Below are 18,168 nucleotides of genomic sequence, written 5' to 3' on the forward strand. Positions count from 1 at the left end.
CAGTTTTAAAAATAGTCTTAAAACAAGGACCTGCTTGGTGATGCTCAAGACTGAATATTCAACCGACATGAAATGAACAGTTTCTAAACGACACCAAAGAAATGGCTGACCTGACTTGTTGACCCTATTGTAATGACTTACATGGAGTGAGAAATTAAGCACTTTTTAAACCTGTCTGGCAAGCGCAAACCTACAGTGTGATTAGAATTTGATACGCCATGTAACTGCAGAAGTTTGAATTACAGAGGGATTGAAATGAGTTTAAAGGCTTATGCTTACATTTCTAAATCAAAACCAACCAAACTTCTGTTCAAAGTAGTATTAAAGAAGATGAAGTAGAAGAGGTGGCTTTTTTGCTTGTTTCATTGGTAGCCTAAATGCACTGCAGACCAGACAGTAGTGGAGATTTGCACTCCCTGGCCAGGTTGGCAGAGGCACTTACAGTAAAGGTATCCTGTCTGTTTTTCCGGGAAGAAAAGAGGAAAGAGGAAGAGAACTGTAAAGGGCAAGAACTTACTCCAAAAACGGAAAAGCAAATCAAAACAAAACTGGGATTTCTGTTGGTTCTCCTAAATAATATACCAATTTTTTTCCCCCATTCTGTCAGTTTGTTACTAAACAATTAGCTTTTTCATGTTTTACATGAACAATAGTAATCTTTTTAATAAAAAATTACTGAGCTTTCCATAGAAAAGGCCTCTAATTGAATACAAACTATACAGATGCTAAAATTGTCACAAGTTGTAATATATACAGAAATATTTCTGTACACTCACATTGTTTTGGCTAAGTAAGGAAATAAGGGACAGATAGAAAACTGCAGCAGGTATGCTGACCAACCCCTAGACTCCTGTAAATAGGAATGCTGACTTTTATAGGTTTGTTTTTGTTTTATCAAGCTTTTAAAGCTCAGGAAAGAAAAAAAAAAATAAAAGAAAGAAAATTGTGTGTCCAAAACATTAATTTCTTAAAAATAAGAATATCAAAGTTTCTGCACATATCACTTCTATTTTGTGATGTCCCCTCTCCTCAATAAAATGAAAACAATTTAAAAAGAAAATAAAGGTTTTCTTACTAAAGATATACCTCAGTATTGATCAAAGGGCAATGCCTTTTTGGGGAAATCCTTCAGCACTGTGAAAACCTAAAGATGCATTGCACAAGAAGCCTGCAGTGATGCACTTCAGCTTCTGTATGCTGACCATCTCCTTGATACTATATAATAGATCAAGGTGTCAATTGGTAGACTGCATGGGACACCAACATTTGAAAAGGACGTTTTAAAAGTGAATTTTAGATTTTCTATTAACTTATATACAAAGGAAAGGAAGGTGGCGAGTATTCTTCAGAAAAGGGAGAAAGCTCAAAATTTTTTGTCAAGTACATAAGGAGGTTCTGGGTACCTCTAATAGCCTAGGAAAGCCCTTGAATACTCTTGTTGCTTGATGGTATTTACTAAGTTCCCAAAGCCAATGACAGCAACTGATAGTGTCAAGTTCACTTAGTGCCAGTCACTTAAAAAAAGAACATTCCCCCAGTCCCCAAAAAAACCCAGAACAAAAACAAACCAAAAAGACAAAGAGGCAGAAACCTCCCCTCTGTGGATTCAACATATAAAACCACAAACTGAATGTTACTAATAGTGAGATACTGATTTGCTTCTGTTAATAAGGTTCAAGAGGATATAGTAAAAAAAAAAAAAAAAAACCAATACAGCAGCAATCTTTATAAGTTAAGATTAGTGTGAGATATGATATAAAACAATCAGATTTTTTAGCTGGTAATTAAAGTGCTCCTTTTCTGACTTAAGGTGTAAAGAAAATTAAAGTGATTTCAGTTACTGGCAACCCTTACATTAGATTAGGTCTTTCATGGCAAAGGAGAACAGTATGAACAGTTTTACAAAAATAGATCCATGTTATTTTGAGGAATACTGCATTTTTTTTTCAGTTTTTCTTTTTTTTTAAGACTCGATTTTGATAAACTGTACCTGGTCATACAAAAATTACCCAAAATTCAAATTTTTACCATATAAAAAAAGGGAGAGATGAATTGGATTCAGCTGAATGACAGGTCTGGCAAAATATAAGGATGGACAAATTCTATGTAGGGCACTTATTTATGTCCAGATGCATATGCTGTTTCTTACTGATTGCTTATCTTCTTCACATAAGCAGTCACAGGCCTGGAGTCACAATCACATAGTACAATGCTTCAGCAGTCAAAGAATCTTCTATTTGATGCAACATTGAAACACTGTTTGCTTCTTTATTAAAATGTTGGTTTGTTGTTGATTTTCCTTTATCTTGTTATTCACATTCAAAAGTTAATAGATAGCATCAAGATTTATCAGGGAGAATAGCAAGGGGAGCTGCTAAATCAAAGGCTTATAAAACGTCTTTCCCAACTGAATCAGAAGGTTTATTAAGTTCAACCCTCACACCTTTTTCACCTGAAAAAAACATGAAAAGGAAATCAGTATTATTTTTCAATATTTATCAATGCATAGTCTACAGATTTGCTACATGACTTTCCATATTAGTTTTAAGAGAGTATTCCAAAGATTATCCAGTACGAATGATCTATTAAGATAGATGTTTTGTATATATGCTCTGTATCCTGTGTTCTGTAAAATTAGCAAGCTATGGTTACTCATCATCTCCAAAACCAGGCTTTTTAGTTGGCTGCTCAAGTAGAACACAGGATGCTTCATATCATACGCGCGGTTCTGAAGTGCATCATCTCAGTCTTTACAAAGGTAAGCTCTATGAAAGGCCAACTGAGAATCTAAGGCTATTGTCCATTAGTCTGGATCAGAATATCCAGAGTAAAAAGGTAGATACCCAGAAAAAGAAACAGATTTTTAAAACGTAACACTACATTTGACCCGCTGCTAACAAACAAACAGAACAAATACACACCTCTTCTGTCCTTTTCTCTAGAAGTCGACCTTCAGGTACCACTAAAAGTGTTTGACTATGAAAATATCAACAGTCACAGTATCCCATATTCAAGAAAAAAAAATAAATCACACATTACCCGTGGCTTTAGTTAGACTGAAACTAAGCCCAAATGAACAATTTTCTATTTTATGACATTTTCTTCTATAATTTTATATTTCAATATCAGCAGAAAATAAAAAGCATCTTGCACAATTCTTGGTACAGATAAAGAGCAAACAACCAAATTTTGATTGCAAATGAAATTGGAATCAGAACAATGTGATAATATAAATCAATTACAGGGCAAACCAATATAGAGATTTAAAGAAACTCTCCAACCCAGCCTGCCTTCCTTCAGTGCCTGCAGTTCAGGGGAACACTGGAGAGGGAGGTGAGCTGGGGGTGAGGGAAGCACATCCCTGCACACTCTCTGACAGAGCCACAGCCAAAGCTGCGGGGATACAACCAAAATTGCTCTGATACGGCAAGGAGTTGTGTGGTCATACGTGTGACATCAAGTCTGACTTACACTGACAGAGAGGCTTCCTGCAGAGACCAGGCATGCATTAACAGGCATTCCTGTCCGCCTGGGAAGTGCCTCGCTGGCATGCACCACCAAGCAGTGGAACAGCCTGGCCAGTCAGAGCAGAACAGCTCCCTGTGTTTCCTGGCAAGGTAGGCAGTAGCTGCATTGCCCCTGCTACTTCTGAAACACACCACACCACAAGCTGCACCAGGACAACCAAACTAAATTGCAGCTTTCACAGCCAGCAGCCAGCACTAGTGGTACTTACCAGCTTCAGACATCTATTAGCAGTGAATAGAAATCTGATTTGAAAATGAATGGCATGTCTTCAAAATAATTGATTTTGGAGCATTTGATGAAACTGTGGTGAAACTGGCCTTGTGTTTTATGTGCACCTGTGGTACGCCCGATTTTGGTTTATTTTTAAACTACTGTGACAAACAAAATTGTGATAGCAATTACAAGCATGACAGAAGTCCTAGACCATTTCTCCTTATAATGCTAATTTGAACAGGAAGATTAGATCAACTTCCTCTTGAGGGAGAAGCCAGAAAAGGAAAACATTGCTAGATAGGTGGAACTGGAAGCAGAGGAAGTAACTCCATTCTTCGAATCCAGATTTTAATTTTAGTCTTTTATTTCTCTGATACAGAGATACTAGTCAGTTAAATTGTATTCACTTGTTGAATCACTATATTTTATCAAAACTATTTCCAGGTCTCTGGTGTATTTATCCACCACACCTACTGTGGAGACAAGACTAGCAAGAAGCTGTATCCCCCATATAAAACTACTGAGCAGCCTCAGGTCTCAGAGGAAGTGTGGGCAGAACAAGGCACTGACCTGGATTTCCCAAGTCACTGCCTAGCAGCTCAACCACTAGATCACCTTCCCTGAAAAAACTGACTTTGAGTTATGCTGTCTTCTCTCTGCTTTTCGTGCATAGGGTGGGCAAAGGAGATGAGGCTGGACTACTCAGCTACTCTTCCAGAGAAAATGAAGACAGAAGATATTAACAAGAGATTACCTGTTAGATATTTTACTTTAGCTCGTGCTCTTTCATCTGCATCAAAATACCACACTGTTATTGCGTACCTAGGGAAATGGATGGAAAAAGAACTCTTAAACTATGAAGAAAATAAAAAAGTCAACAACATAAAACAAAACCTAAATGAGACCATACTTTTGCAGTCTGACAGAAGAAAATTCACAAAGCACAAAGTAAGCAGGCTTTTTTTCTATCAGTAGATATTGTCTGAATGAGTAATTGAAAGTGACACTGATGCTGTAAGTTTACACTTCTTTTTCCCCGATGAGCTGCTATTACTGCTCTTGCCCAGTACCTATAATATAGTCTCTGTTCGTAACACCTTGCACCATGACCTCATCTTTTATTTTACTCAGTCAAATCCATCACCGAGTCACACTGCAAGAACCTCTTTTTTTGGACATTCACCATAAGGGAAAATTAACTCTGCCTCTTTATAGAGCTCCTCTTGTTTTCCACTATCCACATAGGACTTAAAATATGAAATGCCAGCTATTGAGAAGAGACTTTCACAAGCTTTAGTAAACGGCATTTCTCTCTCTGACTCTGCTAGGAGCACGAAGCGGGAGGGGAGAGTGGCACAGCCTCCTGAATGGCTGTAAGAGGACAGTCTGATGGCAGTTCAAGTTACTTCTTGCAAAGGTACTTGTGTTATTTCACAGCTCCAGTCAATGTTCAGTGCTCTGCCTATCCAAACACGTTGCAATGTTGCCAACAGGAGGTCTGGATCCAGGAGTCCAATGATTCACCTATTAACACTACCTGGAAATGACACTTAAGATGTGGGAGCAGTGAATGCACGTACCTTTAGCATCATCCACTGTCCTACACTGAGAAGCAAAGGAGATAAAGTTCCCTCTGTGACTAAGAATGGGAACAACTACTCTAATACTCCGGAGAAAGATAAGACTTGTGCATCAATGGTCATTTCAGCTACACAGTCCTCTCTCAATTCCCAAACTAAGCCACCCATAGAATAAAGAAGAAAAAGTGAACTCTTTTAACAACTTCCTCTGCCTCAACAAAGGAGCACATAAAAGCGAAGTACCTGCCACTCTTCCAGTAACATAGTAAGATGCTAAGGACAAGGGGAAGAGACCACAGTGTAAAGCCATTAGACAGAAATAACGAAGACAACATCCCTTCGCTAAGGTGGGGTCTGTTCATGGTTCTGCATGCTCCCACCCAGTTCTGCCAAGTACACCCTCAGAAGCTTCTGGTGTTTCCAGTCCTCCCTACTACCCACTCAAAAGGATGTTTTCTCCAAAATAAGAGATCAGACATTGGTACAAACTCAGCAGCACAGCAGAACCCTAACCAATCAGTAAAAAAAAAAAAAACCCTTTTCATGATAGTGCAATGTGAAGAGTATGTGGAAAGACTTGGGATCATTTCTCATTAGGATTCACTCATGTCTTGATAAAAACAGTCATCATGCAATATATAGAATCCACTAGTCCTACCTTGTAGCAAATGCTGGCTGTACTTCATGAGGGTTGCGGCGATCAGACCAGAAGAATAGCAGTCTATCAAATTTGGGTTCAATATCGGCAAATTGCGCTTTACCTTCTGGAAATATCCGAAGGATGCCTCCACTTACCTACAAATTAAGTATTTGAAACCAGCGCTTAAAAACAGTGTTTCATTGTATTTAAAAGTACTGAATGCTACATTTGAAAATATTTCAAACACTTGGAACCAGAATAAAAGCCTTTATCAGATGCTATAGAAATTATGAGCCTAGGGCTTTTTGCCTGATACGTTTTATGTAACACAACATTTTATACATTTTTGACCATGTATTTTCAGAATGCTTACAAATATGAAGCCTTCATTCATGTTTAAGAAAAAAGCTGTAGGTTTCAATTGGTTGTTTTTTAGCTGCATTACCTACTTGCAAAAAAGACGGACTAATACTACACAGGTGGCTAAAAAAATGCCAATATGGTTAAGAAACGCATTGAATTTCACATCCACATTTCACTCTTTCCCATTAAAGATATTATTTCATTTGACAGCACAAGTTTATTTCATGTTTCTGTAATTAAGATGAGGAAATACAAGGGAACTTCAAACTAAAGCTTGAATATATATTACTTCTGGTCAATTCAGATCTCTTCTAGGCTTTAAAAAACAGCTGGACCTACCTAGGCATGCCTAGAAAACAGCACAAGTAAGTGGGATTAATTATTTTTAAGTCAGACTAACTAATTTCTACTGATGGTACTGATGATGTTAAACCTAACTATAGATGGCCACCATAGTGCAAGTACTAAACAACGTAAATTAATATAATGACTGTTTTTTAATTGTGATCTGAATCAGCAAACAAGAAGTGATAATTTAGATCCACCTGTTCTCCTACAGAATGTTTGAGCTTCTTTCTTTGCTGACCAATATACTTGGCAATTTATTAAATTACAATTTAAAACAGATTTTGCAGGAACTAGAATACATCTGTTCATAAATTAAAATATCCAGCTAGTAAGTTTTTTTCAGTTATTGTGAAAATTCAATTTGCTTGACTTATACACTCTGGTAAGTATTCATTTGTTTCCAGGAGAGAAACTGTAAATCAACTAAAAATACCCCCAAAGCTGCATTTTAAGATGTTCAGTAAACTTATATGTGAACATGCCATCACTGCAAAAAGACTAGTAATTTGATATTTTAAAGAGCAAATCAGAAACAGAAGCTTCAAGTGCATCCATTTCTGACTCCGCTTTCCAATCTACCAGTTTTATGCAAGTATCAGTTTTCATCCAGCTCTTAAAAGAAATGGAAGATACTTAAGAAAACAAAGAAAAACTCTCAGCTGCAACCTGTGTTACCCATATCTGATGCACCCAATTCACGAATCTTAGTTCTTACGTGTTCTTCCACAGGCTACTTCCTAAGTATGACAGAAATATCAGTAGCTTCATAATTTTTTTGCCATATACAATGAAAATAAACTTCTCCATAGCTAACTGCAGAGCAATCAAGGAATAAACAAAGCTGTCTTTGCATTACTCTCATGCTTTCAACACAGCCAGTTAGCTACACCCATTTTTCCTAATCTACCTAATCCCACTGAATCTCTAGGATAATCCTTATTAAAAAGTTACTTTACCATAGTCACTACTTCTACAGAGTCACTGGTATTAAACATTTGGCCAACTTGAATGTTTTTTAAATAATTATCTATTCTATCTCCCCCATATAAACAGCAATATAAAGAATTGTGCTGCTTTGAACTACCTTATATAACAATAATTGTTACACTTGGCTTATTTGCAACTGCTCCCAAGCTACAGAATCTTTCTTTATATAGAATCATAGAATCATAAAATCACCATGTTGGAAAGGACCCACTGGATCATAGAGTCTAACAATCCCTTAAACCATATCCCTAAGCACTTCATCAACCTGTTCCTTAAACACCTCCAGTGATGGTGACTCAACCACCTCCCTGGGCAGCCTGTTCCAGTGCCCAATGACTCTTTCCGTGAAAAATGTTTTCCTGATGTCCAGCCTGAACCTCCCCTGGCGGAGCTTCAGGCCATTCCCCCTTGTCCTGTCCCCTGTCACTTGGGAGAAGAGGCCAGCTCCCTCCTGTCCACAACCTCCTTTCAGGTAGTTGCAGAGAGTAATAAGGTCTCCCCTCAGCCTCCTCTTCTCCAGGCTAAACAACCCCAGCTCTCTCAGCCGCTCCTTGTAAGACTTGTTCTCCAGCCCCTTCACCAGCTTCGTTGCTCTTCCCTGGTCACGCTCCAGAGCCTCAACATCCTTCTTGTGGTGAGAGGCCCAGAACTGAACACAGTACTCAAGGTGCGGCCTCACCAGTGCCGAGTACAGAGGGAGAATAACCTCCCTGGACGTGCTGGTCACACCATTTCTGATACAAGCCAAGGTGCCATTGGCCTTCTTGGCCACCTGGGCACACTGCTGGCTCATGTTCAGTTGGCTGTCAACCATTATCCCCAGGTCCTTCTCCTCCGTGCAGCTCTCCAGCCACTCTTCCCCCAGTCTGTAGCACTGCATAGGGTTGTTGTGCCCCAAGTGCAGGATCCGGCATTTGGCCTTGTTGAACCTCATGCCATTGGCTTCAGTCCAGGGGTCCAGCTTGTTAAGATCCCTTTGCAGAGCATATTCAATTAAGTAATCTAGTCACACAAACAGTAAACTCAAGATTTTCAACATGAATAGAGCAATTAACTAAAAACAGTCAACTTTCAAGTATTCTTTATTTACTCTGTATGTGTGTGTGTTTATCAGAACGCACAATAAGGTTCATAATTAGATACTTATGAAGGTTGGATAACAGCAGACACTGAAACATAAATGAAAAACACACAGTTTTCCTTTAATGTCTCTGTCAAGGAGATCTTGCTGACATCATTCAGAACCTTGAAGATAAACGCATTACATATATCTGCTCTCACTAAGAACAGAATCGGGGCAAAAGATACCCACAATTAATGATGTAAAACACAGCTAATACACAGAAATCAGGACATGAACAAAGACCTGTAGCAAAGGTGCATCAGCAAGTATATGTAAGAAGAAGTTGTAGAAAGATATTGTTGCATACCTTGGCATCCCAGTCTTTATTAAGGTAATATATACATGTAACACATCTTCCGTCTCTATTTGGATTATCAACATGGCGCACGTATCCTGTTCCATTGCCTGGATAACAAGCCACCATAGCCTAGAGTAAAAGAATCAAACACAATAATTAATTATTATCTGTGTATGTGGAAGAAGTCTACATTTTATCCCTATTCATTTTTATGTAATTCATTCACAAGCAACAGAAAAAATAAATTAGAAATAATGGCAAAAGCAATATTTTATCTGTGTTTTCCTTCTAGTAAAAAACTGGTCTTTGAACCTTTGTTAAAACAAGCCTGTGTGTACAACAAAAACATACTTTTTAGTCAAGAAGTGAGAAATTGAAAAGCCACCAAACAACAATCTGCAATAATCTTCTGACAAACAATTCCCAGGACAGTAGTATATTTAACTTCCCATGCTGCACTTAGCTCAGCTGACTTAAAAAAACCCTAGAATGTGGTTTAGTTTCTGCATCTTCAGACATGCAGATGTGTGTGCAAAACAAACTGATCATCTTGCAAATGGATGGTACGATTAGCTTGAGAAGCCATCAGTTCACATGGCCAGTTTGTTGTACAGCATTCCCGTATTTTTATGCATTTGTTGGAAACAGTGATCATTTCAGTGACCTTTAAAGAGATCAGAACAAAGTCGTCTAGGCCAAGTCATCCACTGCCACCTCGGTTCTCAAATTTCTACAGTGACAACATCTTGGCTGCAAAAAGTTGTAACATGACTTTAAAAGAAAAGCAAAAATGTGAGTTTGTCAGCAATCCAATAAACTATTAGCCTCAATCAATATCTGCTCCTTAGCAAAAGAAAACAAAAGAACTCTTAGATGCAATCATTCCTGCCCAGATTTAGCCTTATTAAATTAGAATTTAAAGACAGACCTCTTTCACCTCTTACATAAAATATCAAAACTAGTTTTCCCAATAAAGTGCTAACTGTGAAAATGTAACCCATCAGATTAAAAGTACTTCAAATCATCTGGTTCAATGCATTTTTTCCCCCTTATACTGATAAATTAAGTTTCCCCCCCACTTTTTAAGATGTTAAAAAATAAAGCTTTACTCAGTCTGCATCACTTACTCAAAACTGTGCTTTGAGTAGGGTAAGAAATAACTTAAAGTACTCGCAGTTTGATTACTCAAATATTTGTATATCACTTGGAAGCAGAATACACTTCATTGTAGCAGCAAACATTATAAAATCCTTATTTCCATACATACACTCTACTAAGGGAAGAAGAAATCTTTCTAGGCAGAAATCAGAATCACAGTATTTGCCAAGTAGTAGCGCCGTGGTTATTAGAAAAAAATTAAAATTAAGCCAAACTTCATTCACACAAGATGGGAAGTGACCACGCTACATGAAAAGTACTCAAAAGTACAAAATCCAACTATACTTCTAGTTCTGAGATTAGGCACTTCAGCTTCTCAGTCCCTTTACAATAATCATAGCATAGTCATCATTACAGGTCTTATATTATGCAAATGTATTATGTGTATCAAGTACTGTGACCTAATATTTGGCAAAGATATTACATCCCAGTTTTGCTGCAGGAAAATAAACCCACAAAAATCAAAACAGTGAATTAAAGGCACCAAATAATGTAATGGGGGTTCTGTAATTTCCTTTCTTAGAGAGGAAAAAAGAAACAAAACAAAAGCAAAGCCAGGCTGGAAGAGGAAGATGTTCCGTTTCCACTGAAAACCAACCTTTTTGAAAAAAGTCCCATATACCACATAAACCATATCAAGCTCTCAAGGAGCACAAACAGTGCTGAAAAGCAGATGCAGGTCCAATCCTGTAACAGTATTCCTAACAACAGGGAAGTTTTAATTAAAAGGTTTTGCTAAGAAGTAAATGTAAATTAAACCTTGACATTACTTGTTGCTCAACAGCTGCATGAAACAGCTGTTAAAACTCAATCAGAATGAAGAAAACATTACGAAAGAGTAGCAAGAGAGGTGTCAATTCTTACTGAAATCACAAGGCATTGTACATGCCTGGAGACCTTTTCAGATCTCAGTCTATGACCTAAAAATATGTTACTGAGCTAAAAAACTACTGTTGAAAGTTCAGGACAGTTCCCAGGCCTCACTAGCCAATACAGGGTTTTTTCCAAGGGCACATTTGGTTGCTATCTGTTCCTCAAAAAGATGATTTTGCAGTTAGAGAAGCATAAATTTGCATCCTATTGCTATAGTTTCCCTTATAAGGTACTGAAATGAGTACTTGTTCTCTTTGCTGAAGCAAAATCAAGAAAGGAGTCTTTAACATCAACGTTGCTGAAGAAAATAAGGACCAGCAGCACTTTTTAGAAGTCTGGGGAAACACCAGTTGTCATCAACTTCACATGAAGAACATACTTAATGTCAAAAGCGTTTCACACAGTGCATCCAAAATACTGTCCACTCTTTGACAAAGCTCCTGGTTTTGACTTTAGAGCCCAAAATTTCTACTATCTTCAACGACATGAGACGAGAAACAGGTTTGCTGCGATAACTTATCTAATACGTATTTGTTTTAACTGTAAAAATGACTCAGCCTTCAATGGTGAACTGGAAAGCAAACAATTTGCAAACTGATCAGTGTAGCTTAATATATACTGCTTTTGTCAGTTAGTGTGGCAATTCCCTCTCCTCAATTGAACTATAATAAGGAAAGTCACAAAACTTAACAATTTACAGGATATGGGAAATATATTGCTTTGTGAAATTATATGAAATGAGTTCCTGTCAAACTGTCACATACTGCAAGATTACCCACATGGAAAGGACAAAAAAGTGACCGAGGTAAATAATTGTCATACTTTTGTTGTTGTTTTAACATTTTGTGTAGAAATAAGCAAGCAAATACATGTATGCCAGCAGAGAGAATATTGGGGTTGCAGCTTTATTTTTTTTGTAAACACTGTTAATGGCAGCTGAGAGAGCCAGGCATTTGAGCCCAGCACGACCAAGATTCCTTAACATTTCAGAGTATGAACAAAGTTGTTAGCTGTCCAGAACAAAGAACTACCTGTCTCATCAGTTGTCCCATAAAAGTAATCAATTAATTCAATCCAAGGCATTACCTGCATTTGTTGAATAGATAAAGAGCTTTCCCGTGCTGTGCTTTCAGGGCATTACAGTTTTTAAGCACTCAGTAATCTTAATTTCTGCGAAGAATATATTTAAGTCATACACTGAATTTGTTCACCCACAGGATTCCTTAGCAAATGCTTTTAATGTTAACCTCCTTTAACCCAACAGCATTCTCTTTTAGTCTGAGCACTCATGCCTAGCACATGAGCCCTGTCCTAAGATACTCCCTGGAATCCATGAGTAATAGAGAAAGAATGAAACCCTGCCCGACTTGTGTCTGTCAAACCAAAGTCCTCACACATTTAAGCAGCTCCTGATCACTCATTCACCTACAGATGTTCTACTTGCAACTGTTCAACTCTGGAAAATTCACTTTTAGGCCATCAACCCAAAGCAACAAGAAGAACTAATTGAAACCACAGATTTTTTGGTAAGCATTGGCATCCTTAGTGTGTCAGCCATTATTCTATTCAAGAAGTAAATGTATGAAGGTAACATCAGAGGGAATAATCTATAGTCCCTATGGTTTTGTTCACTATGTAAAGAGGCATCATCTAAGACTCTCAACCCTGGGAGTCACAGCAAATCGACGCAGCTGAAAATGTGCTTTCATTTGGGAGCAGCCTCAACCTTCTTTCACAGAGAAGTATTTCAGCCTCACCCATATATAAAGACGGAAGACTTGCAGGTAAACAGACTGAAGTTTTTCTTCTATCATCTCTATTCCTGTCACAGCTGGATACTTGCAAGTTTAGGTACTATTCCTTGAAAACAAGGAAGCAATAATAGCAAACTCTTTGGAAGGAGGGAAAAACACTAGTTACATGACAATGCAAAATTCCTTGGGTGGAGGGGAATCCCCAAACCACAAATACAAAATGCAGAGAGAGCGTGTGTTCTGTCATATTAATTTATTAATGTAAAATAACTTTATTGTTTAGCTCAGATTAAAGAAAGCTGCATCAGTCACAGAGATGACACTTTTGCCATTTGCTGAAGGAACTGCAAATCTCAGTGAGCAAAACAAGATGTCTAAACGCAAGACCAATGACTTCCTACTAAAATTTATCAAATGCTCTCACAAAGACTTCACTGTAAAACCCTGGCATGGGTCATCTGACAGATTATTCAAAGAAAAAAAACCACATACCACCGGAATGAAGAACCAAAGAAAAGGAAAAAAATCTGATCTGTCCCTGTTTGGTCCATCTGTGAAGTATTTCTTGTTCAAGAATTCGTTCATCCCTCAAGGAACCCTGAGGAAATATCTCTCTATCTAAGCACACTTCAGTCTAAGATTTTTCACGAAGTGTACAAAATAACAATCACATTGCAGTTAAAAAAGACTGTATTGGAACTACCTTGAGTAGTTTTTCACTAGCAGAGATGGAAACTTGCAACAGAAAACATACCAGTGGAGAGAAAATCCAGTCAGCCTTACTCAAAACAGAGGAAGCTGAAAGGGGTAAAATAAACTATCTGGGACACAGCTAATCCAAGTATTTCCATACATTTCAACAGAGTAAAAATTTTTGGTGTTTTCCTCCACAATCTAGTAAGCAAGGCTAGAGAGCCAAGTTTTCACACAAGTCAACACAAACTAGAAGAGCTCGAGAGAAATACTAGCCCCTGCAAAGATTTCCTCACCAAAAATCCATGCCTTGCAATCACCATTAACCAGAGAATCTGCAAATGATTACTTATGGGCTTAAAAATTAAAAAGCACAGTAGTTCACATGTCCCCAGTAGAGAATCGGAATTTGTACATTTGAGTTAGAAGCTAACATAGAGAAGACACTGACACATTGAAGCAGCTTGAATTATTCCTCTTTAAGCCCTCTCTGCTAACACTAAGTTACCGCTACAGCTATTCAATTTGTCTGTTGGCAAAGGAGTATGAGCTATTACTTTCAATTGCAAGCTGCAGACTGAAAAAAAAAACCAACAAAAAAAAAACCAAAAAACAAAAACCCCACAACAAAAAAACAACCAATGCCAAAACCAGCAACTACTTCAAATACCAGCTATTTGGGTCATCTCCTGGCAAGCAAAGAGTAAGCTGCTCTTCTAGGAAAAAATAACTGAAAGCAAGGACAACAAGCATGGGTCACTCCTCTCCTGTGGCTGCTGAAGGTAGCAGTAGAAGTTTTAACAAGAAAGTAGGCTTGGCAAAGCTGCTCTTGAGCTGGCACAGGGAAGGCAAACTGAACTGAGATCAGAGATGAAAAATGAACTCAGACAGAAAGGGAGAGAGGAAAAACTGAGAGCTGATGTAGCTGCTTACACTATAAATAGAATCAGCACACGGCTACGTACATGGATTATATCTTCCACGAACTTCTAGGGAGTTCAGAAACCAATGATAGCCTGATCTATCTCGCTCCTACCCAGACCTCGCAGTGCGATGGCCAATACAAGATTTCTACTTGCTTTGTTAGACTTGGCATTTCATAAGCAAGCAGAATCAAGCAACATAACATACCATCAAAAGTTTGGCACAACAGAGGAATACTTTTACTACATCGCTTACTTCTAACTCGCCAATCAGATCTTGGTTGCTTAGACCGAGCAAAGTTCAGAGAAAGCTTTGCCAACATAGCAGTTCAGACGCGGTGTCTCCAACTTGCCTTCAAATTAACTCACTGCTTTACTCTTGTCTTCAGTTTTACAACACATTTAACCTTCTTACAACATTCAACTTGTGTATCCTAGTAAACAGACACAAATTAGAAGGCAGAAACTTTCACACCAGTTCAGTGGCTGCATCCAGTCCAGCCCAGCACTCTTGGGTCAGCAGATCCACACAGAGTTTGGATCCAGACACCTCAAACATACCCAGGCTGCCACTCCGCAAACAAGCTCAGGTATTTTTCGCCATAGCTACATAAAGTTTGGTAATCTCCCTTTACTGTTCAATTATAACTGTGTTCAATAGCAGTAGCACTAAAAATGTATTTCGAATAACTTTCCTTTCATTCATGAATGTACATAAGCACTAAGTAATGTTCATGAGCTCTTGAATTGCTGAAGAAGCATGCCTACACGCTTGAATAATCCATCAGTTCTTTCAAATATCACAGGAAAAATCCTAGAACTGCAGTTGCTGAAGTCTAATATTCAGGAAATGACTGTGAACGTTGAGTGTGCTCAGTCTGATGACTACATCTAGTAAATAAAAAAAAACATACATAGGATAGAGAAGCACCATTAACCCAGGGGAGATGGTGGTGATTCTTGCAGTGGGGACAGAAGACATGTCCCCTGAACAAAGGCTTTGACAGTGCTAAGGAAAGCAGGACACTCTCAAAACATCTCAAAAGGTGAACCAATGAGGAACTGAAACAGAATTATAGACAGACATAACAGGAAGACCTAAAATACACTTCCTAACTCCCAGCTGAGGTCCCACAGCCCCCACCTCTACTAAACTGAGATAACAGCACTTAAACATCAACAAGGTTCTCTCCGCTCTGCAGTACCTGAGCTTGTGAAGTTGTGAATCTCCAATCGCAAAGAGAAGAAAACACTGAGTCAGCTTACAAGCTTCGGGGGTGGGGAGGGGGGAAGAAAGAAGATTGTATCTTCCTTAACAGTTAACATACCAGCATTTTCCGGCCCGCTAACCAAGTTACATGGAACACGCCTATTCTCAAAATTGTGCTAATTTAACCAAAAGGTGCTGTTTTAAACCTGAATCAGTGAAACCAGTGCAAATACTCTTCCAGTTCTTCAATCTTGTGGAGGTCTAACTTGCTGTAACTTAACCTAGCTGCTTATTAGGAAAATAAATGAGTAAAATAAAACTGGGCTCTAATCTAAAAAAACATAGAGAGAGTTGTGCACCTGCTTAAACATAATATTAAAAAAAGTACAGTTCATCTAATGCATCTCTGAATATAAACAATGTCTTCAAGCCTAAACCACCTGCTTTCCCTTCAAAAAAAGAAAATATTTAGTATTAGCACATGCACACTACGTTAGTGCTACAAAATACTAACAGCTCTCCTAAGGGTCATTATGACACGTTTTGACAGTTTTGATATCGAAGTCTACTACAAATTCTTTCTAAAAGTCAACAGCCTAGGAAAAAACAAAACAAAAAAAAAAAATCCCCCAAATACACCTTACAGAGGCTTCCCAAAGAAGTGTCACCAGGAAGGAAATGGTCTCTCTTAAAAGCCTAGGAGCAAAACTAATGCTTGACTTTGCCGCTGAGGAGGGCTTAAAGCATATTTTGACTTCTACCAGCCTAAATCTGTCCATATTATGATTAAATAAGTTGACCAATACACTTCAAATTCAAACAACTGTTGAATAATACAAAATGTGTTTGCAGTATTGGCTGGCCTCCATGGATAACTCCTCATTCCGTCCAAGAGAAGCAGACTGGTGACTCAGTGTTTTGGCGCTATATAAAATTTGACAGAGAAGTCAGTCAATCAACACAAGTTTTAAGAGTCTGCTTTTAATTTAACATTGTAAATGCTCTGAAATGAAAAATACCATTTAGGAAATAAGTACTTTGAATTTTTTTTCCCCCAACATGGGGCACAACATTCTGCTCTCGCATGAGACTAGGCAACTTACTGGCTTCATCACTAACCATTCAGCAAGAATGTGGAGAAGCAACATCTTTAAGAACTAAAAATAACAACACTAAAACAAATTGTGATAGTGCACTAAAATAGTAAGAAGTCTTATTCAGTTACATTTCATAAAATATATTCTGACAGTAGTTCATGCACACCAGATTTCCTGAGCCAACCACATGACATCAGCTAGCACATGGATGGAAGACACATGAAGATGCGTTATTACGTATTTTAAGATTATTACATATGATCAGTGAATTTGTTCAGTTTTCTGAGTTCTACAGGAAAAACTGAACTTAAACTACCTTAAAAATGAAGCATAAATCTATTCCAAACTTCAAGGTTAGAGAGCTTTTATACTCCATGATATTTGAAAAGTCACGGCAATCGGGAGAAGTCCCTGGTGACTGGAAGAAGGGCAATGTTGTGCCCATTTTTAAAAAGGGTAGAAAAGACGACCCTGAGAACTTCCGACCTGTCAGCCTCACCTCTGCGCCTGGGAAGATCACAGAATAGATCCTCCTAGAAGCAGTGCGAAAGCATATGGAAGACAGGGAGATGATTAATGGTAGCCAGCATGGCTTCACCAGGGGAAAGTCCTGTCTGACCAACTTGGTGGCTTTCTATGATGGGGTAACCGCAGCAGTGGACACAGGTAAACCAACAGATATGATCTATCTAGACTTCTGTAAAGCCTTTGACACGGTCTTCCACAACATCCTCCTCTCTAAATCAGAGAGATATGGATTTGATGGGTGGATGGTAAGGTGGACAAGAAATTGGTTGGACGGTCATATTCAAAGAGTAGTGCTCAATGGCTAAAAGTCCCAATGGACATCCATGAGAAGTGGTGTCCCTCAGGGGCCCGTATTGGGACAGGTGCTGTTCAGTATCTTTATCAATGATATTGACAGCGAGATTGAGGGCATCCTCAGCAAGTTTACAGATGACATCAAGCTAGGTGGTGTAGTTGCTACACCAGAAGTAGGGATGTCATCCAGAAGGACCTGGACAGACAGGAGAATTGGGCCTCTGAGAACCTCATGAGGTTCAACAAGGCCAAGTGTAAGGTCCTGCACCTGGGTGGGGCAATCCCCGTTTTCAGCACACAATGGGGGATGATGTGATTGAGAGCAGCCCTGCAGAGAAGGACTCGGGGGTGCTGGTCGATGAGAAACTCAACATGAGCAAGCAATGTGTGCTCGCAGCCTAGAAGGCCAACTGTATCCTGGGCTGCATCAAAAGAAGCGTGGCCAGCAGGTCGAGGGAAGTGACTCTGTCCCTCTATTCCTCTCTTGTGAGACCTCATCTGGAATACTGTGTAAGAAGGATATGGAGCTATTGGAACGGGTCCAGAGGAGGGCTACAA

General features: G+C 38.7%; 1 protein-coding gene across 1 annotated transcript in view; it reads right to left on the reverse strand.

Annotated features, from left to right (window-relative positions):
- Nucleotides 1-570: 570 nt before the first annotated feature.
- EGLN1 (egl-9 family hypoxia inducible factor 1) overlaps nt 571-18,168 on the reverse strand; it is a 36,412-nt gene continuing 18,814 nt past the window's right edge. Inside the window, exons 2-5 of the mRNA XM_009562150.2 lie at nt 9,090-9,209; nt 5,980-6,116; nt 4,496-4,563; nt 571-2,452 (exon numbers count right to left, since the gene is read on the reverse strand). Coding sequence (XP_009560445.2) covers nt 2,388-2,452; nt 4,496-4,563; nt 5,980-6,116; nt 9,090-9,209 — 390 coding nt within the window. The 3' untranslated portion in view covers nt 571-2,387. The remainder of the gene's footprint in view (nt 2,453-4,495; nt 4,564-5,979; nt 6,117-9,089; nt 9,210-18,168) is intronic.

Source organism: Cuculus canorus, chromosome 3, assembly GCF_017976375.1.
Source record: "Cuculus canorus isolate bCucCan1 chromosome 3, bCucCan1.pri, whole genome shotgun sequence".
Taxonomy (NCBI): Eukaryota; Metazoa; Chordata; class Aves; order Cuculiformes; family Cuculidae; genus Cuculus; species Cuculus canorus.